Source organism: Coregonus lavaretus, assembly GCF_964263955.1.
Source record: "Coregonus lavaretus genome assembly, chromosome: 18".
Taxonomy (NCBI): domain Eukaryota; kingdom Metazoa; phylum Chordata; class Actinopteri; order Salmoniformes; family Salmonidae; genus Coregonus; species Coregonus lavaretus.
In genome coordinates this window covers 36,562,712-36,586,997 of record NC_140005.1, presented here as the reverse complement: position 1 = coordinate 36,586,997, position 24,286 = coordinate 36,562,712, and the positions used below count along the sequence as shown (strand labels likewise).

General features: G+C 41.9%; 1 protein-coding gene across 1 annotated transcript in view; it reads right to left on the bottom strand.

Moving 5' to 3' along the window:
• The window catches only part of LOC311145643 (protein phosphatase 1 regulatory subunit 37), a gene marked incomplete at both ends in the record, with an annotated part of 41,111 nt that overhangs the window by 15,728 nt on the left and 1,097 nt on the right, over positions 1-24,286 (bottom strand). Inside the window, 7 exons of the mRNA XM_084181910.1 lie at positions 4,131-4,243; positions 4,691-4,846; positions 12,938-13,085; positions 14,696-14,815; positions 14,985-15,085; positions 16,278-16,323; positions 23,954-24,051. Coding sequence (XP_084038036.1) covers positions 4,131-4,243; positions 4,691-4,846; positions 12,938-13,085; positions 14,696-14,815; positions 14,985-15,085; positions 16,278-16,323; positions 23,954-24,051 — 782 coding nt within the window. The remainder of the gene's footprint in view (positions 1-4,130; positions 4,244-4,690; positions 4,847-12,937; positions 13,086-14,695; positions 14,816-14,984; positions 15,086-16,277; positions 16,324-23,953; positions 24,052-24,286) is intronic.

The following is a 24,286-nucleotide window of genomic DNA, read 5'->3' as shown; positions in this document are numbered from 1 at the left end:
CTGAGCGATTAACAGACATTTCTTTTTTCTTACAACTAATTGACCGACAGTTCAATTATTTGAATTCCATTTCGTTTTTTTTTTTTCTGTGAGCTTAATGCGCAGATTGCAAAGTTTCTCTAGAGATAAATCAGGTCAAGCCCGAACTGTGCAATGTAGTAGGGAGTTTGTTTCCAACAGGCCAATATTCTACACACAAAATGTAGTAATTAATTACAATGGCCATAATCCATTGCGTGCCTACTTGCCCGGTCTATGTTTTATGCCTGCTGTGTAAAATACAGAAGAATGCTCGATCGAGAGGAGCAGTTGCTTCGTGAGGTATTTCTACCTGAAAATACATGATATAAGTGATTTAATAGTTGTCATAAAAATAAAAAATAAGATTGAAACCAAAATCGGAAACCGTGATTATTTCTTAATAATCTAACCGAAACCGAACCGACCTCAAAAAGCACTAATCGCTCAGCACTACAACACAGACACATTAGATATAGAACCCCTTCCCGTCTTTATTGCAGGATTGTGATATGTGATTGATCAACATTGACACTAGTTCATTTTGAATAATAGTTAAACAATTAAAACAAGTTTAAACACTTCACTTCAAAATGTACAAATAAGCTTACACGTATGTAAAGATTATAAATCTCAGACTAAACAACAATAGATCATTGAGTAGTAACAAGTATGCTATTATTACTAAAGCAGAATTTCAGGTGAACAAAAAAAAACTCCTTACCAATCTTGCTCCACTGATCTCTGATCTACTGCGTGAGCAGACTTGTAATAGGTTTATACATTGTGTGTGATGTTTAACTGTATTTTTGTATGCAACATTTGCTAACATAGGTAGGCCTGCACATATAACCCATTCATTGGGACTGCTCTCTTCATCTGCAAACCATCTGCTCTCTTTCACAGCTTTCCATATCTGAGGACAGAAAAAATCAAACAGGCTTCAGATATACTCAAATTAGAAAGCACTTGAATAACATGTTGCTATTATCTCTGTCCTCAAAGTTTTCCCCTCTAGGGACTGGAACTGGATACACAAAGTTACCTGCCCTGTCCAGTAGCCTACACTCTCCGTCCAGTAGCCAATTTCACCCTCTTTTTTAAAATTTTGTTTTACCTTTATTTAACTAGGCAAGTCAGTTAAGAACAAATTCTTATTTACAATGACTGCCTACACCGGCCAAACCCGGACGACGCTGGGCCAATTGTGCGCCACCCTATGGGACTCCCAATCACGGCCGGTTGTGATACAGCCTGGAATCGAACCAGGGGGTCTGTAGTGACGCCTTAAGCAATGAGATGCAGTGCCTTAGACCACTGCGCCACTCGGGAGCCCACTCTTCCATGGCTATTATCTACAAATGCATTTGGAGACGGTTTTTAATTTTTTAATTTACAATGATTACATAAAGATAGCTAGTTAATAGGAGGTTAGCTAGCTGATGACGTTTTAATTCACATAGCTAAACAGTGTGTAAATCTAGCTAGCAAGATAGCGGCTCAGTTGAGTTAGCCTACAAAGTGGCCTACTATTACCAGCCAGCTAGCTAATAATATATTTGTTTAACATTTAAAAACATGTATTTACTTACTTGAATAGGTTCTCCCACTGCCTCTGTTTTTTGGGTCCTTACAAAAACAAAATAATGGGCTATCTTCACAATATTTTGGGTAGTAGCAAAGCACAGCCATGTGGACGAACTGAGACATTTTTTTGTCACCAGAACGGTATTGAACATGTTGTGACGTTTACTTTACCACCGTAATCCACTTTCAATTTCAGTAAATATAATTGCAGACTGTCGGCCACAGTTATAACTTTAAAAACTAGCACTTGAAGCTAGCATAGGCAACAGCTACCCGGACGGAAAACAGTGACGCACATAATACACAGCACCCCTTTTACGGGCGTGTGGGGGGAGGGTTCTTGAAATGTCAGATCCAATCAAAATCCTGCCGTTGGGAGCCAGCGGGCCATTCAAAACGTTTTTGCAATACAAAATTATCCAAACCTCCAAGGGAGGCGTGATCATGACGTGATTCTGGAGGTATGGCAACGTGAGACTACAGTAAATAATGTACAGTCATGTCTGCAAAAACACTACAGTAAACACAGCAGTATACTACAGTCATGTCCACAAAATCACTACAGCGAATACTATAGTATACTACAGTCAGAGTGAGGAGCGATACACAAGCGTACCTCCTTGCCACCCCCCGTTCCACTCCTTTGGTCACCCGGCTGAGGAGGTAACGAATGAACGCGGGGGTGGAAAGATGCTCTGCAACAGCAGACCTGAGGAAGAGCGTCTTCAGAGTTAATTTGTACAGCGGTGACTGCAAACACACTCGAACCCCTCACTGTGTGTGTGGCACACTCAAGAGGCCCTTGCTGTGTCTGTGCTAATGCCAGCTCAGAGATGTGCAGAGGGGAGAGGGATACACAGAGGCACGACACGTCCGATGGACGACTGAAACCTTTCCCAGGGAGAGGAGAGGCTTGAAGGGGAACGCAGGGGATAATAGCGACCAATTAAATACTTGACTAGTTGTTTGAGGCTTTAAGTCAAGCATGGATGAGGCCTGTCGTATGTAAACCACTGTAGGTTTGGAGAAGAGAGCTTAGGGGAAAACACAATAAAGGGCTTCAGTTAAAACCAAAGATTAAGACAGATTTTGAGATTTCAGATGACAAAACAACTGGAATAAACAGAGTGAACACCCAGAACTATAAAATGTGAAGATGTAGTCCAGCCATACTCAACAGGCGGACCGCGGTCCGGAACTGGACCCAGAAATGGGTCGGTACGGACCGCAGGTACCAACTTAAAAACAACTTTTTTTAGCAACTCAGTCGGGCTTTCAATTTAATGCTATTGAGAGTTGTACTAGTAGAATGTACAAGGTGCAATTTTGAAATGTTGTAGTGTATAGCAGGTTTCCTCTTATGTCATTAAGACATTACCTTAGAAAGCTATTTATAATCTATGTATAACTAGCCCATGTTAGTTAGGCTAACCAGCTAACTTACCTATCTAAATTTTGTAGTTATCATGGCCAGCTTAGGTTCACAGGCGCCTCGATCCCCATTGATTTTGTTGAGTCGCTCAGGTATCATATGAACACACATAAGACATGGCAAAATGTTTAGAATTGCAGGAAATGAGCTTAAAAACTGACAAACTTTCACTCCGCCAAAAAGAGGGGTATGAACAGTTTGGGTCGTGAGGTGGTGGTTTGTTACTACGCCGATAAATGACAATATCCATCCGGACATTTGCCAGATAGGACATTTGTGTGACCGGACCTTCTCAAATAGTAGTTGAGTACCCCTGACCTAGTCCATTAAGTAGTAAAAAATGCTAAATGACAAAAAATGCCTAAAAGAGGAACTAAAACCAGAGTACCTAGACCAATAACAAATATTATACTTACAGAAAAAGGGAGTTATACTGTATAGCGATTTTGTCACTACACTAAATGTGTGTTCTGAATAACATTACAACCCAATTACATTCTGTGACGCCAAAGTGGTTCCATGTCTGACCCAAATAACCCGCTCTCACTCTGTTCTCTTCCTCTTTCAACAGAGACAGCCCAGAGGACAAAAGGAAAAGAGAAATACAACAAACGAGAAAGGTTAATAACAGCTTTTCCTGTGTCATATTTGACAAGACCAGCCATTGGCCTAATTATCATCATTATGGTTTGCCAGGACTTCTCCTTCTCCTTCTTAATGGCAGGCAGCATGATAGCCACTCCTTAACGCATATCTATTATTTAATCACTGTTGGTGGTGTCAGAACGTAGAGAGAGAGAGGGGCACTTTATTTTTGGCCTGGGTGAGTTCTCTTTGAATATGCCAGTGGGCCAAGGCTTTTAATTTATACCCTTTTGATTTCCAAATCGCCACTCAAATGACAAATGTGCAGTTTATGTTGCCAAAGGGAAAGGCTAAATCTGAGTCAAAAGCTGAGGCTGGGTTTGAGTTAAATGGTAATCCAGGATCAACACAGCGAAATTACGATCAGGATCAACACAGCTAAATGACGATACAGAATCAACACAGCTAAATGACGATACAGGATCAACATAAGATCTGTGTTCCTCACCAGAACTTTGGCTAGATGGACTAGTCCATTGTGAGTGATCTGGTTGTTCCATAGAATCAGAACCTTCAGTCCATCTGTCTGCACTCTCAGACCTTCACAGATCTCCTCCAGTCCTGCACAAGACCAGAAAAGATAAATAAAACACTTAAGACTACAGTGCAGTAGGCTAGTCATAAAGGGCTTACATAAATGACAAGGGGAGTTAAACAATTTGCTGCTACCTCAATCTCTGTGAGTGATACAGAGTGCAAATGTTCCTGTTCTTTGACAGTACCAGGATCGTCACCTGAGTCTGTTATGGTGTTGTTGCTGAGGTCCAGGGTAGTGATGGTACTGTTCACAGGAAGTTGTTTGCACCTTAATTGGAGAGAACGGGCTCGTGGTAAGGGCTGGAGCGGAATGAGTGGAATGGTATCAAATACTTCAAACACATGGTTTCCATGTGTTTGATGCCATTCCATTCGCTCAGTTCTAGCCATTATTATAAGCCGTCCTCCCCTCAGTAGCCTCCACTGGTACTGTTGTATCTGTTTCATACTGAATATGTTCTTTAAGTGCACCTGAGTCTGCTATGGTGTTGTTGCTGAGGTCCAGGGTAGTGATGGAGCTGTTGTATCTGAGCAGGTCTCCTAGCTGCATAGAGTCCTGTTCGCTGTTCAGATTATTGTTGGACAGGTACAGCTCCCGGAGCGCTCTGTTGCTCTTCAGAGCAGCCACTATGGACAAAGAAACCAAAGCAATATTACTTTTTAAGTAAAGTTTGGTTTGATGGTAAAGAATCATGCTAGTCTAGTAAATAACCTACTTTAACTTAGGAACGTTTCAGACTATATTTATAGTATTTCTCAAGAGTCAACTAGCATTTCTCAAAATCACAAATCTCCCATTATTGTACCAAAAATATTTCAAAGCATTATTTTATTGCATTCTATCTCTCAGTAAATTGTACAGTTAAGTGTGGGTGTGTGTGGGTTGTCACACAGTCCAGCCTTAGCTGATCGATGCAGTAGATTTGATCAGTCCCTTTGGGCTGCATGTGGAATGCCAACATTGTCATCAGGCACAGTGGGAACCAAATGGAGGGATCGCTGGATTGATCTGGACGACTCCACGGCGCGCGGCCTGTCGAGCGCCGCAATCAGGGCCCCTCCGATCGAAGGCAATGATCCACAGCTGGGCCCCCCGCAGAGAAGGAGGGAAGGGAACGGGGGAGGACAGGGGGGTAGGCAGGGGCGACGGGGGCGGATGCTCGGCCCAGAAATATCAAAAGGATCCAGGAGGGTTTAAAGAGATAGGGTCTCTGTCTCAGTGGTGAGAAGGAAGATCACACTGTGTGTAGTTATCGCTTTGTCGTTACTCTGAAGTTAGAATGTGGAACATTTTGTGTATAATGTTTTGAGCGTCTTTCACCCTAAATCCAATAGAAAATACACATTTACATTTTACATCTTAGTCATTTAGCAGACGCTCTTATCCAGAGTGACTTACAGTTAGTGAGTGCATACATTTTCATACTGGCCCACATCCTACCTTTCTTTACATGTGTAAATCTTGAGGACTAAAATAAAGCAAGGTGTGTTCCATGCTCTCCTGGGTGTGTGTGTGTGTGTGTGTGTGTGTGTGTGTGTGTGTGTGTGTGTGTGTGTGTGTGTGTGTGTGTGTATGCATGCGCCATCGCGTGTGTATGTGCCCATCTCTTCCTCTGGCTTATTTACAGATTTACAGGTCATTGTCTCCTCCCTGATCACTAGAGTACACTGGCCCAGCACCCCGCTGCTCACAGAAGAGGAACACCTCCCTCGGTCGTCACGGTTACATCCCAGAGATGAAACACCAGCCAATCAATGAAGGTCACCAAGGACAGCAGGACCAAAGCCATCACCTTGGAGCTGGAGGGTGTGACATTGGTGAAAGCTTTCATCTTAACCTTAAACTGTACTTGGCTGAAGGATTCGTGTTAAAAATGATAAAAACCAAATTAGCAAATTACAGTAATATGACTGAAGTAATATTAAAATACCCCTCAACATATTATTTTTTTAGAGAATTGTATTAATATCTTACAAGTTAAGGTATTTGTATATCTTGCTCCTGACAAAGGAAAAATTATTATGAATGCCTATAAGGGAAAGTCCGGACCCTTTAGTGGAAGTCAAATGCTGTGTACTTGGGGGCAGTGTTGGCCTCTTGTGCCTGGGTGCAATTCAATCCAGACTGCGGCTGGTTTTGTAAAAAAATAATAGTATATACAGTGAGGGAAAAAGTATTTGATCCCCTGCTGATTTTGTACGTTTGCCAACTGACAAAGAAATTATCCGTCTATAATTTTAATGGTAGGTTTATTTGAACAGTGAGAGACAAAAAAATCCAGACAAACGCATGTCAAAAATGTTATAAATTGATTTGCATTTTAATGAGGGAAATAAGTATTTGACCCCCTCTCAATCAGAACGATTTCTGGCTCTCAGGTGTCTTTTATACAGGTAACGACCTGAGATTAGGAGCACACTCTTAAAGGGAGTGCTCCTAATCTCAGTTTGTTACCTGTATAAAAGACACCTGTCCACAGAAGCAATCAATCAATCAGATTCCAAACTCTCCACCATGGCCAAGACCAAAGAGCTCTCCAAGGATGTCAGGGACAAGATTGTAGACCTACAATAGGCAGGAATGGGCTACAAGACCATTGCCAAGCAGCTTGGTGAGAAGGTGAAAACAGTTGGTGCAATTATTCGCAAATGGAAGAAACACAAAATAACTGTCAATCTCCCTCGGCCTGGGGCTCCATGCAAGATCTCACCTCGTGGAGTTGCAATGATCATGAGAACGGTGAGGAATCAGCCCAGAACTACACTGGAGGATCTTGTCAATGATCTCAAGGCAGCTGGGACCATAGTCACCAAGAAAACAATTGGTAACACACTACGCCGTGAAGGACTGAAATCCTGCAGCGCCCGCAAGGTCCCCCTGCTCAAGAAAGCACATATACAGGCCCGTCTGAAGTTTGCCAATGAACATCTGAATGATTCAGAGGAGAACTAGGTGAAAGTGTTGTGGTCAGATGAGACCAAAATGGAGCTCTTTGGCATCAACTCAACTCGCCGTGTTTGGAGGAGGAGGAATGCTGCCTATGACCGCAAGAACACCATACCCACCGTCAAACATGGAGGTGGAAACATTATGCTTTGGGGGTGTTTTTCTGCTAAGGGGACAGGACAACTTCACCGCATCAAAGGGATGATGTACCGTCAAATCTTGGGTGAGAACCTCCTTCCCTCAGCCAAGGCATTGAAAATGGGGGGTGGATGGGTATTCCAGCATTACAATGACCCAAAACACACGGCCAAGGCAACAAAGGAGTGGCTCAAGAAGAAGCACATGAAGGTCCTGGAGTGGCCTAGCCAGTCTCCAGACCTTAATCTCATAGAAAATCTGTGGAGGGAGCTTAAGGTTCGAGTTGCCAAAGGTCAGCCTCGAAACCTTAATGACTTGGAGAAGATCTGCAAAGAGGAGTGGGACAAAATCCCTCCTGAGATGTGTGCAAACCTGGTGGCCAACTATAAGAAACGTCTGACCTCTGTGATTGCCAACAAGGGTTTTGCCACCAAGTACTAAGTAATGTTTTGCAGAGGGGTCAAATACTTATTTCCCACATTAAAATGCAAATCAATTTATAACATTTTTGACATGCGTTTTTCTGGATTTTGTTGTTGTTATTCTCTCTCTCACTGTTCAAATAAACCTACCATTAAAATTATAGACAGATCATGTCTTTGTCAGTGGGCAAACGTACAAAATCAAAGCAGGGGATCAAATACTTTTTTCCCTCACTGTATAGTACCAGTCAAAAGTTTGGACACCTACACATTCAAAGGTTTTTCTTTATTTTTACTACTTTCTACATTGTAGAATAATGGTGAAGACATAAACTAGGAAATAACACATATGGAATCATGTAGTAACCAAAACATTGTTAAACAAATCAAAATATTTTTCATATTTGAGATTCTTCAAAGTAGCCACCCTTTGCCTTGATGACAGCTTTGCACACTCTTGGCATTCTCTCAACCAGCTTCAACTGGAATGCTTTCCCAACAGTCTTGAAGGAGTTCCCACATATGCTGAGCACTTGTTGGCTGCTTTTCCTTCACTCTGCGGTCCAACTCATCCCAACACACCTCCAGGTCATCTGATGCAGCGCTCCATCTCTCTCCTTCTTGGTCAAACAGCCCTTACACAGCCTGGAGGTGTGTTTTGGGTCATTGTCCTGTTGAAAAACAAATGATAGTCCCACTAAGCACAAACCAGATGGGATTGCATATCGCTGCAGAATCACCGACAGTGTCACCAGCGAAGCACCCCCACACCATCACACCTCCTCCTCCATGCTTCACAGTGGGAACCACACATGCGGAGATCACCTGTTCACCTACTCTGCGTCTCACAAAGACACGGCGGTTGGAACCAAATATCTCAAATTTGGACTCATCAGACCAATGGACAGATTTCCACCGGTCTAATGTCCATTGCTCGTGTTTCTTGTCCCAAGCAAGTCTCTTTTTCTTATCGGTGTCCTTTAGTAGTGGTTTCTTTGCAGCAATTCGACCATGAAGGCCTGATTCTTCGCAGTCTCCTCTGAACAGTTGATGTTGAGATGTGTCTGTTACTTGAACTGTGTGAAACACTTTGGGCTGCAATTTCTGAGGCTGGTAATTCTAATGAACTTGTCCTCTGCAGCAGAGGTAACTCTGGGTCTTCCTTTCCTGTGGCGGTCCTCATGAGAGCTAGTTTCATCATAGCGCTTGATGGTTTTTGCGACTGCACTTTAAGAAACTTTGAAAGTTCTTGATATTTTCTGGATTGACTGACTTGCATGTCTTAAAGTAATGATGGACTGTCATTTCTCTTTGCTTATTTGAGCTGTTCTTGCCATAATATGGACTTGGTATTTTACCAAATAGGGCTATCTTCTGTCTAACACCCCTACCTTGTCACAACACAACTGATTGGCTCAAACGCACAAATGAACTACAATGTAGAAAAAAGTAAAATAAAGGAACTGGTACTGTGTATATGTCACGACTTCCGCCGAGGCTGCCTCCCCTCCTTGTTCGGGCAGGTTTCGGCGTTCGTCGTCACTGGCTTACTAGCAACTGCTGCTCCATTATTCATCATTCCATTTGTTTTGTCTTGTCAATCACACACACCTGGTTCTTATCCCTTCATTACTCTGTGTATAAGTGTTCCCTCTGCCCCCCTTGTCCTTGTGGGTGATTGTTTATTCGTGAGAGTAGTGTAGCCGGTGGAGCTACTCGTACATTGTTATTGCCGGGTATTTCCCCTGTGCCTATGTATAGTATGGAGATACCGTTACAGTGTATTGCCGGGTAGATTTTCCCCTGTGCCTGTTTCGTTTGTCGCTATCCAGCGCTATTTGTGTACGACGGAATAAACTCTGCATTCGGTGATTACCCTCCTGCGCATGACTCCTATCACGCTCATCACAGTATATATATATATATATACATACAGTCCCTTCAGAAAGTATCCACACCCCTTGACTTTTTCTACATTTTGATGTGTTACAAAGTGGAATTAAAAAAGATTTAATTGTCATTTTTTGTCAACGATCTACACAAAATGCTCTGTCAAAGTGAAAGAAAAAGAAAACAATTATATGAATGGAAAATACAACAAATATATATTGATTTAGATAAGTATTCAACCCCCTGAGTCAATACATGTTAGAATCACCTTTGAAAGCGATTACAGCTGTGAGTCTTTTTGGTTAAGTCTAAGAGATTTACACACCTGGATTGTGCAATATTTGAACATTGCTCTTTTAAAGATTCTTCAAGCTCTGTCAATTTGGTTGTTGATCATTGTTAGACAGCCATTTTCAAGTCTTGCCATAGATTTTCAAGCCGATTTAAGTCAAAACTGTAACTAGGCCACTCAAGAAAATTCAATGTCGTCTTGGTAAGCAACTCCAGTTTATATTTGGCCTTGTGTTTTAGGCTATTGTCCTGCTGAAAGGTGAATTTGTCTCCCAATGTCTGTTGGAAAGCAGACTGAATCAGGTTATCCTCTAGGATTTTGCCTGTGCTTAGCTCTATTCTGGTTATTTTTATCCTAAAAAACTCCCTAGTCCTTGCCGACGACTAGCATATCCATAACATGATGCAGCCACCACCATGCTTGAAAATATGAAGAGTGGTACTCAATGATGTGTTGGATTTGCTCCAAACATAACACTTTGTTTTCAGGACATAAAGTTAATTTCTTTGCCACATTCTTTGCAGTTTTACTTTAGTGCCTTACTGCAAACATATTTTTTATTCTGTACAAGCTTACATATTTTCACTCTGTCATTTAGGTTAGTATTGTGGAGTAACTATAATACTGTTGATCCATCCTCAGTTTTCTCCTATCACAGCCATTAAACTCTGTTTTACAGTCACCATTGGCATCATGGTGAAATCCTTGAGCGGTTTCCTTCCTCTCCGCCAACTGAGTTAGGAAGGGCGCCTGTATCTTTGTAGTGACTGGGTGTACCATCCAAAGTGTAATTAATAACTTCAGCATGCTCAAAGGGATATTCAATGTCTGCTTTTTTTTTATTTACCCATCTACCAATAGGTGCCCTACATTGTGAGGCATTGGAAAACCTCCTTGGGCTTTGTGGTTGAATCTGTGTTTGATATTCACTGCTCAACTGAGGGACCTTACATATAATTGTATGTGTGGGGTACAGAGATGAGGCAGTCATTAAAAAATTATGTTAAACACTATTATTGCACAAAGAGTGAGTCCATGCAACTTATTATGTGACTTGTAAAGCACATTTTTACTCCTGAACTTATATAGGCTTGCCATAACAAAGGGGTTACATACTTATTGACTCAAGACAGTTCAGCTTTTCATTTCTAATTCATTTGTAAACATTTCTAAAAACATAATTCCACTTTGACATTATGGGTTATTATGTGTAGATCAGTGGCACAACATCTCAATGTAATCCATTTTAAATTCAGGCTGTAACACAACAAAATGTGGAAAAAGTACAGGGGTGTGAATACTTTCTGAATGTACTGTATACACTGAGTCTACAAACATTATGAACACCTGAGATCTCCATGACAGACTGACCAGGTGAATCCAGGTGAAAGCTATGATTCCTTATTGATGTCCCCTGTTAAATTCACTTCATTCAGTGTAGATGAAGGGGAGGAGACAGGTTAAAGAAGGATTTTTAAGCCTTGAGACATGGATTATGTATGTGTGCCATTCAGAGGGTGAATGGGCAAAACAAAAGATTTAAGTGCCTTTGAACGGGGTATGGTAGTAGGTGCCAGGCGCACCGGTTTGTGTCAAGAACTGCAACGCTGCAGTGTTTTTCCCGTTTGTATCATGAATGGTCCACCACCCAAAGGGGACATCCAGCCAACTTGACACAACTATGGGAAGCATTATAGTCAACATGGGCCAGCATCCCTGTGGAATGCTTTCGACACCATGTAGAGTCCATGCCCCGACGAAATGAGGCTGTTCTGAGGACAAACGGTGGGGGGGGGGTTGTAGAGGAAAAAAAGCAATGGATAAAGTACTATTTTTTGCACATTTTGACAGCGAGGAAATATAATTAATTGTACCTCGGTGAAGACCAAATGCGAGGCAAAATGAGTTTGACACACCTGGTGTATCATCTCTGGTGAAAGACCTGGTGCCTGGTTAAATAACTGTTCTGAGGCCTGGTTTCTGGTCCTCGTACCTGGCTACAGAAAGTCCTGGGTAGAGAGGATAGTGTCTCTGGCCTCGGTGACTGTGTGGATCGGTGCGGTGGTGTGTAAAGTGACAGGCTGAAGATTAGGACATCTAATCCCGGGCCAGTCCCACTGTGAGGGTCACAGGGCCAAAATCTGCTCCTCCGCTCCTTGTCCTCTGTCATCTGTTCCTGCTGGCCACGGCCGAGCACGGACAACACCGAGCGCACACACAGACACACGCATACACACAGACACACACAAACACACATATGCAGTCACGCACACACAAATACACACACGTGCACACACATACGGGAGGTCCTACTGAGCCCTATCAGGCCATGAGGAAGAACTCAGAAAGAACAGATCGTGTGTGTGTGTGTGTGTGTGAGTGTGTGTGTGTGTGAGTGTGTGTGTGTGTGTGTGTGTGTGTGTGTGTGTGTGTGTGTGTGTGTGTGTGTGTGTGTGTGTGTGTGGACGTGCTTAACTATACTTGTGGTCCCCACAAGGTCAAATGCTATTTCTAGGGGGTTTAGGGTTAAGGTTAGAATTAGTGTTAGGGTTAGAATTAGGTTTAGGGTTAGGAGCTAGGGTTGGGAGCTAGGGTTAGGTTAGGGTTAAGGTTAGGTTTTCAGGTTAAGGTTAGGGTTAAGGTTAGGTTTAGGGTTAGGGTAAGAGTACGGGTTAGGGTTAGGAAAAATAGGATTTTGAATGGGACTGAATTGTGTGTCCCCACAAGGTTAGTTGTACAAGACGGTGTGTGTGTGTACATGTTTTCCTACCTTATCAGGACCACAATGTCCTGACAAGTCACCAGAATGTCCTGACAAGGTAGGAAAACAAGAACTTTTTTTCATGTCCTGAATTTGTTTAAATGCTATTTTAGGGTTAGGTTTGGGTTTAGGAGTTAGGGTTAGGGGTTAAGGTTAGGGTTAGGGAAAATAGGTTTTTGAATGGGAATACATTTCTACTCCCCAAAAAGTCCTGAAAATTCTCTAAAACAAAGCTGTGTGTGTGTTCATGCATACGTGCAGGGCATACCAAGCGTGAAGAGGGGTCTGCCGCTGAGGCAGGTGCTTTGGAGGTGCAGCACGGTGAGTCTGCTTCTGAGGAGGGCTCTTGACAGGACCTGGGCTGGATACTGCAGCAGGGCCACATTACATACATCCAGCCTCACCAGACACACACTCTACAGAGAGACAAACACAAGGATCTCATCAGAGCGAGCGGGAGAGAGAGAGAGGGCGGGGGACAGAGAGAGAGAGAGAGGAGTGGGGAGAGATAGAGGGGGGGGGGAGAAAGAGAGAGATGGACGGGGGCTACAGGACAAAGATAAAGGGAGAGAAAGTCAGAAAAACTTTGAGGGGATGGAAAACAGAGATGGAGGGAAGGCCAGGGTATGTCAGGGGCAGAGAGAGAAGAGTAAGAGAAAGTGAGGGTCTGAGATGCTAGGCTATGGACTGGCCTCTGTACCTCACTTCTGATCAAACACTTCCAGAACCTGTCAGAAAAAGGAGGGAGTGAAGGAGAGAGGCTGAAGGGCTAGGCCGTGCCCTAAGTGTGGACTGAACTCCATATTGTACCTCACCTTCAAACACTAGAGTTGAGGAGAATGCCAGTAAGGCAAAACAACACTGACTGACAGAAAGAGAGAGGTGGAGAGAGTGACAGAGAGGGGGATGGAGAGAGTGTGGCTGAAAGGCTGTGCCCCTGGTGTGGACTGGCCTCCATGCATCAACTCTCCTCATCAAACACTAGCCTGTCTGAAGGAGGAGAGGAGAGGGGGAATATCAAAAAAGGAAGAGAAGAAAACAGTCCTGAGTGACGGAGGGAGAGCGGCAGGTCTGGGGGCCATTGTTAGTCTCCATCCCTCCCGCCATCTCTCCGTCCATCTGGTCGGCACATCAAACGTGTCCAGATTTTTTCTCTCCTGCTGCATCCTCCATCTCTCTCTCTACACCAAGGTGATTTTGATTGATCTTGCGTAATACTGCCTAAGAGCTGGCTTTTGGTCTCAACCTTGAAGTCCATTTCACCACGAGGCAAAACCTCACTTCTGTTTCATCTAAGAACTACCACTAATTGAACAAACGTTGGAGTAAATTTACACTATAACTATCCCATTCTATCCAGCACTCTGAAACTCTAAGGAATGGAAGAGGTGTCATCTGGGCTTATTTTTTATAGATCCCTCATCTGTCTGTCTGTCTGTCTGTCGCTCAGACACAGTCAGCTAACATAAGATTCTTGGGAAGATTTTCCCTGCATACTTTGAGTCCTGCCCTGGGCCCTGAGAGGTTTATCACCCCAAGGACCCAACCAGGCTGGCAGGCAGGCCTTCAGAAATGACATTTGGGATCCGCAGGATCATTTCTCCTGGCTCTGCTAGCTAATCAGATGCCCATGGTAATGAAGTATGAGGTACTGACTGGGGGCAATGGTGTGTGTGTGTGTGTGTGTGTGTGTGTGTGTGTGTGTGTGTGTGTGTGTGTGTGTGTGTGTGTGTGTGTGTGTGTGTGTGTGTGTGTGTGTGTGTGTGTGTGTGTGTGTGTGTGTGTGCGTGCGTGCATGCGAGTGCATATGTGTGTGAGTGCATGTACATGTGTGTGTTAGCCAACAAAGCTAAGCAGCTTCTCTGGGAACTGCTGAACTTGAATAGACTTTATTTTGCCCTCAATACTCACCCGTCTTACTTCTAGAATACACTCCCTCTCTTCCTAAAACCAGACTACAGTATGCACTCTCTCACCCCTGGCCTAAATCCATACACAGAAACAGATTACACTGAACTACATGTACCTGCTTTATCAAATGAGAGAGGGCCTTCCAACCAGATATCCCCATGCTGGTGTTGTCAGAGATGTCAAGATGGGGGGTAGATTCATAATACAAAACCATATCCAGCAAGGATGAGGCTCCCTGGACGAAAAAAAGAAGTAGGAGCGAGGTTTAAATTCAACAGCAACATAGTAATGGAGTTTCCAGTTCCTTTGATGGAGAGTAAAATCCGATACACAGGGACAGCTGAATACAAAACCCAATTGGAAAGTAAAAATGAAAAAATAAAGTTTTTGCTCATAAAACTCACATTTTCCTCCAGCTCTGCCGCTTGCAGATTGATGAAATCAAAGCTCAGTGATTTCAGTATGACTTCCAGAGCCTCGCAGGAAAGATGGTCTAATCGCTCACCTGAGTAGAGAAAGCAATCAAACAGAAGATAATTGGGACTGTTTGCTAACAGTCAGATTGCCATGTCCCCAGTCAGGAGTCAATGTTATTTTGTGATTGGAATTTTAGGAAACTCAGGGAGGCTAGAGCACACAAAACAACCTTCCCCTCCTACCCCTCCTTTAGAAAATTTAAATCATCTAATTTATCTGTGCAAGTGTTTACTTTCTGAATTAAAGTAGTACAGTAAGCTCTGAGGGAAGAAAAGTGTCTCCACAGATTATGTGACTGGTAGTTAGTGCACAGTGTGATGCGATGACTCAGAGTTAAAAGGCGAAAGACGTTCTCTCTCTAACAAGATCCCCTCCACTGTCCTCCCTCCTCCCTCCCTCCCTCCCAGTCATGAATCAAAGGGTGTCTGATTATTCAACACCAGATGACTTTTAAACAAAGCCTAGAGAGAGACTTTGATGGCCGCAGCATCAGTCCACCTCTATTAGAGGCCCTAGCTCCTTCCTTCCTTCTCCTTATAAACTCTTATCTCCATGACCGCAAAGGGAGGGAGCAAACAGCACATCGCTGTCTCACAGCTCACAGTCACACATATCCTCATTTATTCAACATTAGCATAATCATTTGTAAAAAAAATTAAATGATGTTTTAACAATAATCACTTAACTGTACCGTAGGAACAGGGGAAACTGCAAGGAAGGGGAGGAACAGAAATCCCCTCTGTGTTGGGGAAGATAATAACTAATGCAGGGTGTCATCACCCCAGTGTGATGTCATCAGAGCATGACAACTGAGCGGGGGGGGGGACAAGATGACCCCATGTTGGAATCACACATCCCCACTGGGGTGGCAGCTCTCCTGTTTCACTCATCAAAGGGGGGCAGGGGTTAACCCCAAACTGAAGCTTCACAGCATCAGCGGACTGATTCAATTCTACTGGTACTGTAAATGTATGTTATAGTAAACCAATGGCCACTTAGAAATAATATGTATAATGTACTGGAATGTGATGTCTGTAGGGCTACTAACTTTCTAGTGCTGTAATATTGCAATCTTGCACTGTTGTAATGGTTGTAATAGTCATTCATTTTACATTCAACAAGCACCATACCACTCACTGTATACAATATCGTATGAATCATACCCTATGTCGTCAATAAAGTATTGAGGGGATTATAACAAAACTTTTACATTAGCTTACCTTTCAAGTCCAGACATGGGGCCCTGCCATTTAAACTGGTAACCTGCTGAGAGAGAGAGAGAGAGAGAGAGAGAGAGAGAGAGAGAGAGAGAGAGAGAGAGAGAGAGAGAGAGAGAGAGAGAGAGAGAGAGAGAGAGAGAGAGAGAGAGAGAGAGAGAGAGAGAGAGAGAGAGAGAGAGAGAGAGAGAGAGAGAGAGAGAAGTATTTCTCATTAACAGAAACAATACAGTTAATGTACCTCTCTAACACGAGGCTTCTCCTCCATGGCTCTCTGACTTGTTTGTTCAGAGTTAGAAGCTCTAGCTTCCACTGCCACCACCACAACAGCAATGTGAGAGCATGAATTATGGATTTCACACAGTTTACTGTTGATGGCAACACCATGTCCTAATTAACCAGTGTATATTAATTAGCAACAGCTGGTCATCTGTTGAGGCGTTCATTTGCCAAGCCACTGTTCCACATACATCTAATTTGACTACATCAATCTCCAAAGGTGACATAATTGCATGGATAGTGGAAACTGTAATCTTTTATTCTCCTGACAACCAGAACAGAACAGCGAAGGAGCGAGAATCCCTCCTTACATGCAGATGAAATGCAATATGCAATACCATTCTCTCTCTCTCTCTCTCTCTCTCAAATCCCACTGTGTGAAGATGCCACCAGCTTATTCTCATATACTGCCTGTTTTATTTCATCCTTAAATATGATTCATTGTTCAAAGGACATGAGAGTACAAAATAACTTGAAGGAATTATTTCCTATATTTTTCCATCTAGGAGCAGGGAGGAGAGACAATAGACCCCCTAAAAATGTTCAGTCAGAACCAAACTACATTAATCAATAAAACATCAATAAATTACACTTTGTAAATAGAGGCGTATTATTTGTTGTAATTATACATTTCATTTGAAATTATCAGTGTGCAGAAACACACGTGTTAAATTCGCCTAAAAAGAAAGTACAACATATATTGTGACAAAGACAATGTTAGGGGCAGACAAGGCTACACACACACACACACACAGCATGCAGTCTAATAGGTTAGAGCCTGGAATGAACAGCATCATGTAGGCCTGCTATGCCCTGAAACAGTACTCCCTCTCTGTCTGTCTCTGAAGTGTGTATCCCTCTGAGAAATATCCATATTTTATTTATAGAGGAACCACCACCACAAAACAGAGCATGCATATCAATTCATTAAAAACTCTAATATAACATTATAGCAGTGTGAGTTATGATATTGTTCTACTTTATGATAGCATCTCATCTGAGTACTTAGCAGAGTAACCTGAAGAGAGGATTTTATTGATGAGCATGAGACATGAAAGTATTATACGGTGTGGTCAGTCAATATACTGTATATATTCTGTTTGGGATAGAGTACAGAGATGTGACAAATGTCAGTAAAATAATTTGAGGCCGTGCAACCACCGGCACACCCCACCGATCACACAAACAACCACATAAGTGCAAGCGCGAGCGTGCACACATACACACACACACACACACACAACCAGTAGTTGCTTTTTTTTCATCTTAATGAATTTCTGAACTTGTGAGCTCCCTTCCTTTTCCCTGTTGCTCTGCTGCTGAGATGTGCTGCCTAGTGAGGAGGAGAAAAACGAAGGGACCGAGTGCCAAATCTATTGATGTGTCAGGAGGGAGAGGGACAAAATGGAGTGAAAAAAAGAAAAGCTTTCCCTTTCACAGGCAGAGAGGGATATGGTTTATAAACTTGACTTCTAGCGAAGTAATCTCTGGTGGATTCACACTCCATCGTCGGTCCAGGACTCCTAGTCCTGTGCTCTGCCTTTGTATTAACAAATGTTTCACTTTTTTTTTTACTCATTTAATTACTTGGAAAACTTTTCTACAGTTAAAGCTCTTAGGGGTTAAAATCACCCGCACATTTTCCATTCAGCATCTTTTCTGCAATAAAGGATAAATTATTTAATATAACACAACCTTTTATCTCACACCCTTTGAAGGCAGCAAATAAAACATGTAAATTGGGAGCTAATTAATGTGCAAATGTATTCATTCCCAGTTCACAATTAAACCTGCAGTGTCTAGAAAGAGCATAGAAAATATTAGTAACTTAATTTATCATTTTAAAAATGTAACGTACAGTACACAAAATTCTAATTGACTTTGAAAATATTTCCCACTGTCTTTGTTCATCTGTAATGATGGATGTATGATAGTGCATTTGGTGACATTATGAATGAGTTTTCATGTAAAGTACCTGTGTGTTGTATCCCTAAATGCTAGATGTCAAATATAATGTTTATATTCACCCCTGCCTCTGCATGCTTCTGCTCTTCCGTGTGTGTGTGTGCTTCTGTGTGTGTGTGTATGTGTATGTATCAGTAAGGTCCAGAGGGTGTGTTACTACACATTAAAGTTTAAAAGTCTGCATGGGAAGTTATTTAGACTGGATGGTGTTTAGATATGAGTGAGTCTGTATCGTATCGCTGGGCAGACAGAGGGTTATTGCATATCAGAGACGCTGTGCTTTTCTGATGGACGCTGAGTGATGCTGAGGTACAAGGCTCAGAGAGAGAGGGAGAGAGACAGAGAGCACAATAAGGAGAGATGGAGAGAGGGAGAGAGAGAGATGGGTACACAGATGACAGAATTGACTCCGATGGGAACCGTTTGGTTTGAAATGTACAGTGCCTTGCAAAAGTATTCATCCCCGTTTTTCCTATTTTGTTGCATTACAACCTTTAATTTAAATAGATTTTTATTTGGATTTCATGTAATGGACATACACAAAATAGTCCAAATTGGTGAAGTGAAATGAAAAAATAACTTGTTTAAAATAATTCTAAAAAATAAATAACGGAAAGTGGTGTGTGCATATGTGTTCACCCCCTTTTTATGAAGCCCCTAAATAAGATCTGGTGCAACCAATTACCTTCAGAAGTCACATAATTAGTTAAATAAAGTCCACCTGTGTACAATCTAAGTGTCACATGATCTGTCACATGATCTCAGTATATATACACAGGTTCTGAAAGGCCCCAAAGTCTGCAACACCACTAAGCAAGGGGCACCACCAAGCAAGCGACACCATGAATACCAAGGAGGTCTCCAAACAGGTCAGGGACAAAGTTGTGGAGAAGTACAGATCAGGGTTGGGTTATAAAGAAATATCAGAAACTTTGAACATCCCACGGAGCACCATTAAATCCATTATTAAAGAATATGGCACCACAACAAACCTGCCAAGAGAGGGCCGCCCACCAAAACTCACGGACCAGGCAAGAAGGGCATTAATCAGAGAGGCAACAAAGAGACCAAAGATAACCCTGAAGGAGCTGCAAAGCTCCACAACGGAGATTGGAGTATCTGTCCATAGGACCACTTTAAGCCGTACACTCCACAGAGCTGGGCTTTACAGAAGAGTGGCCAGAAAAAAGCCATTGCTTTAAGAAAAAAATAAGCAAACACGTTTGGTGTTCGCCAAAAGCCATGTGGGAGACTCCCCAAACATATGGAAGAAGGTACTCTGGTCAGATGAGACTAAAATTGAGCTTTTTGGCCATCAAGGAAAACGCTATGTCTGGCGCAAACCCAACACCTCTCATCACCCCGAGAACACCATCCCCACAGTGAAGCATGGTGGTGGCAGCATCATGCTGTGGGGATGATTTTCCATCGGCAGGGACTGGGAAACTGGTCAGAATTGAAGGAATGATGGATGGCACTAAATACAGGGAAATTCTTTAGGGAAACCTGTTTCAGTCTTCCAGAGATTTGAGACTGGGACGGAGGTTCACCTTCCAGCAGGACAATGACCCTAAGCATATTGCTAAAGCAACACTTGAGTGGTTTAAAGGGAAACATTTAAATGTCTTGGAATGGCCTAGTCAAAGCCCAGACTTCAACCAATTGAGAATCTGTGGTATGACTTAAAGATTGCTGTACACTAATGGAACCCATCCAACTTGAAGGAGCTGGAGCAGTTTTGCCTTGAAGAATGGGCAAAAATCCCAGTGGCTAGATGTGCCAAGCTTATAGAGACATACCCCAAGAGACTTGCAGCTGTAATTGCTGCAAAATGTTTTTTTTTGTCTAATTTCTTGTTTGTTTCACAATAAAAAAGATTTTACATCTTCAAAGTGGTAGGCATGTTGTGTAAATCAAACGATACAAACCCCCCAAAAAATCCATTTTAATTCCAGGTTGTAAGGCAACAAAATAGGAAAAATGCTAAGGGGGGTGAATACTTTCGCAAGCCACTGTAAGCTATTTACAAAACCTATGCCTGATCGCTGGATATGTCAGATCTTATCAAGATGGTGCTGCTGCAACAGCAATATGACAACTGCTAATAAATTCAATAATCACTAATACTAATACTGCTTTTATTCCAAAATAGGACTAATACTACTACAAATCATTTTAGGTTACTTATTTCATAGCTATTTTGTCCACTGTTGATTTGATTTTACTTAAACCAAAATGAACCATATTAGAAGGTCTCCTCTCAAATTAAAATGTATATTGAGAGGAGGCACCAATCCTTTCACTTCTAAATAAAGGATGTTTTAGTGAAAGTTTGTCTGAGCGTTTACCAAATGACAATCTTGAGTGTGAGCCTGTGTAGGTTCCCAATGGCGTCCAGCCAAGCTAAGGAAAGGAAGCCCTCTTCTCTTCAGGCTCTCACACTCCTGCGTTCAGATAGCTGTGGTTAGGGCATTGCCCCAGTAAGCATCCCCTCTTATCGCTGTCTGTGTTGTAATGAGCGAGGAGACATATGTCCGGTTCCCCTGCTGTTTTTTGATAAGCCTGCATTCAGTCGGAAACATTCAAATCCCTTTCTCCTGTCTCAGCTTTTATTTGTATATGCAGCACTAACAACAGCCTTGGAAATAGTGCAGCACTAACAACAGCCTTGGAAATAGTGCAGCACTTACTTAGTGACATTTACCTCTCATCTGCCTATTCCCTTTTTTTATGTGTTTTCTTTAGAATTACATGTGGTGAGAAAGAGAGAGAGGTATCTCTGTGTGCTGTGAAAGGCACACTGGCTGGCAGCAGCCAAGGATCATGTTGTAACACTACCGTACCGTAGGTAGGCCACTATAGCAGAGCAATATTAATGCTAATCAAAAGAATGAGAAACCAGCAGGGTTTGCATTTAATGCACAAATATTTTTTCTTGTCTTTATATTCCTTAGGGGGGATTTTTTCTTAGAAGGATTTAGCCACACACAAAAAAACTACATTTCTGTGAATTGAATGTGACCTTATGAATTTAATAGCAGTAAAATGTCACGTTGGCAGCTTTGCACTGGGAGGGATAATTCATCCTTCAATAAATAGGGAATTTATGTCGAGGTAATTGATTTCTCCTCAGTCCACTCAACTGAAAAATCTGCAAGAGAAATATCCGATATCTATTCATTAAATGATTCAACAACAAGCAACTAATTCCTAGCTTAGGCTACTCCACCTGGTGCCTATAACCCAGAGAGAATACTAAATCCTATTTAGGTCAATGTGATTAGAGTCTTATAGTATTTTGGAATCATATTAAAACATTTCTGAATTTCACCCTTGTACTGTAGGTGAGAGCTCCAAATGAATACAGAACACTAATAAAATCGGAGGTGCTTTTGAAATTAATGAACATAAAAGTAAACAAATCATACTTTAAAGGCCAAGTGCAGTCAACATTCTGTTTTTCCTGTGTTTTGTATCATATTGTACAACAGCTGATGAAACTACTAACACTGTAAAAGTGAGAAAAAATGTCTTCAGTGTTATTTCCTGATAGTTGCTGGTTGAAAATACAATCTACACAGGACCTTCTAATCATCAGGTGTGCATGGGCAGGATTTTCGGCATCCATGGTGACATCACCATGCGGTAAATTGGTTAATAGACCAACAACAAAGAGAGTTCCAAACCTCTCTGCCAATAACTGCTAGTTTTAAGTTCCCCCCCCCCACTCAGACCACTCCCAGACAGCCCTAGCAAAATTATTGCTTGAGAAATCTTTTTTTTTTTCTTCTAAATTTTTATGGAAATCTATTAGAGTAAGGTACTTTATTGATGTAAAAATGGCTGCCGTTGGGCCATTCAAACAAAAAATTACAACAGTCCTTCATGTCAAAGTCAAGTGTCTCAATTTGAATCGGAATGATTGCAGAATTTTGAGAAGTTAACCTCTCCCCCCATGCCTAAATAGGGCTTAACTATGTTGATAGGACTTATCAGAATTATGTACATAATCACAGGATCTAACCCAGAAAATAAAGCTTCATGAAATTCCAGACTTCAGAGGGAAAATGAAATGAAAGAGTAAGAGAGTCTGTGTTTAACTAAGGCAGCCTTGGGCCCTGAGCTGAAACCCATTATTGTTTATGAAGATGTAACCAAAAGCAATACTGTTTTATCCACTTAAAACATTTCAAAGAAACAGCGAAAGCCCACGGGTACAATAAAAGCTTTAAATAGTCTTCAACGGCCAACCTCAGGGGGATTACCCTGCCTGAAAATACCTAATTTAATAAATATGCTCTTTAAGCTCACACTCTCATTTTGCATACTCTTATTATGAATTCACTCGCAGCCCTCTCTCTCTCTCTCTCTCTCGGCTAAATATTTATCCTCTTAGCTACTCCTTAACCATACATATTCTACTCTTTTAGGAGGACCACCTACATTCATTTCAAAAGCAATTGGGTTCATTAGTACGTCCAAGATAATACAGTGTGTGTATGTGTGAGTGTGTGTGCTTAATATAAGCACTACTAAGTCTCTAATTTCCAACAAATTATTCTCCTTGATCTAATCTTAAATTTATGCAGGAGGGAAACTGATGTTCTTAACATGGCTGGTCCAAGTAAAATAAGTAAGTACATAAAATAAATTATACATCTCGGAGTTTGTGTGTGTGTGTGTGTGTGTGTGTGTGTGTGTGTGTGTGTGTGTGTGTGTGTGTGTGTACGTACGTGCGTCTGTTACACGCACATACTAGTTGTGTGTGTTTGTGTTTGTACACCCGCACTAGCCCATGTTTATTTGTTTTTGTTTACAGCTGTGCTATTATTTACAAAGCCACTAACTTAAATCCAATGTAGTAGTTAACATGCTCTTAGCTTCTTGTTTGCACTAGAGATGCAGTTCTAATTTCTTGTGCAATAAGCCTGATTGAGGCTGATTGAACGAACTGATCCAAATTACCCTTGGAATTTTAATATGTGCAGTCACACTGTGCGTTTCTACTACTGTGGTTGTTTGCTATAAAGCCAAGGGACCACAGTATCTCTGCCTATCTGTAGTAAAATCTTGTCTTATTACACAAAAAAATTATCCTGTCACCACAAATCAGTATAGTCAGAGATTATTCATATCACTGGGTAGTATACCGATTTGAACTGATGAGATTTGTCTTTCTTTTTCACTACTACTGTACCACAGTGCAACATGTACTGTATACTGTAAAAAATATATATATGTGATTTTGGGAGGGTTAAAAAGACCCCAAAACGGGTTTCAATTACTGCCAGAAATGGGTTGAAATATATGATTTTAGGGACCATATGTATGAAATATGACTTTGAAGCAGTCTTGGTTCTAGAAGCATATTTTCTACGAATGTACCATAGAATTACATAGAACTCATCTTTTAATAGGATCTCTGTGGAATGTACCTCAAGTTGGTCCAGAATCTTGGGTTTAGGTTCCACCTGGTGCTTGTCGCAGCTCCTCTTGTAGGCCTCAATTACCTCTGCCAAGGTGAGGCTGTCAACTAAAATAGAAGAATACACTCATTACCTACCCTAATGTCTCTCTGTCCAATGAACTGGGAGCTCCCACTCCAAAGTGCTTAGAGAGACTGGAGAGTGCCATACGGATGGTAAACTGTTTCTGCGTCCCAAACGGCACCCTATTCTCTATTTAGTTTGCTACTTTTGACCAGGGCCTATAGGACTCTGGTCAAAAGTAGTGCAATATATAGGGAATAGGGTGCCATTTCGGATACA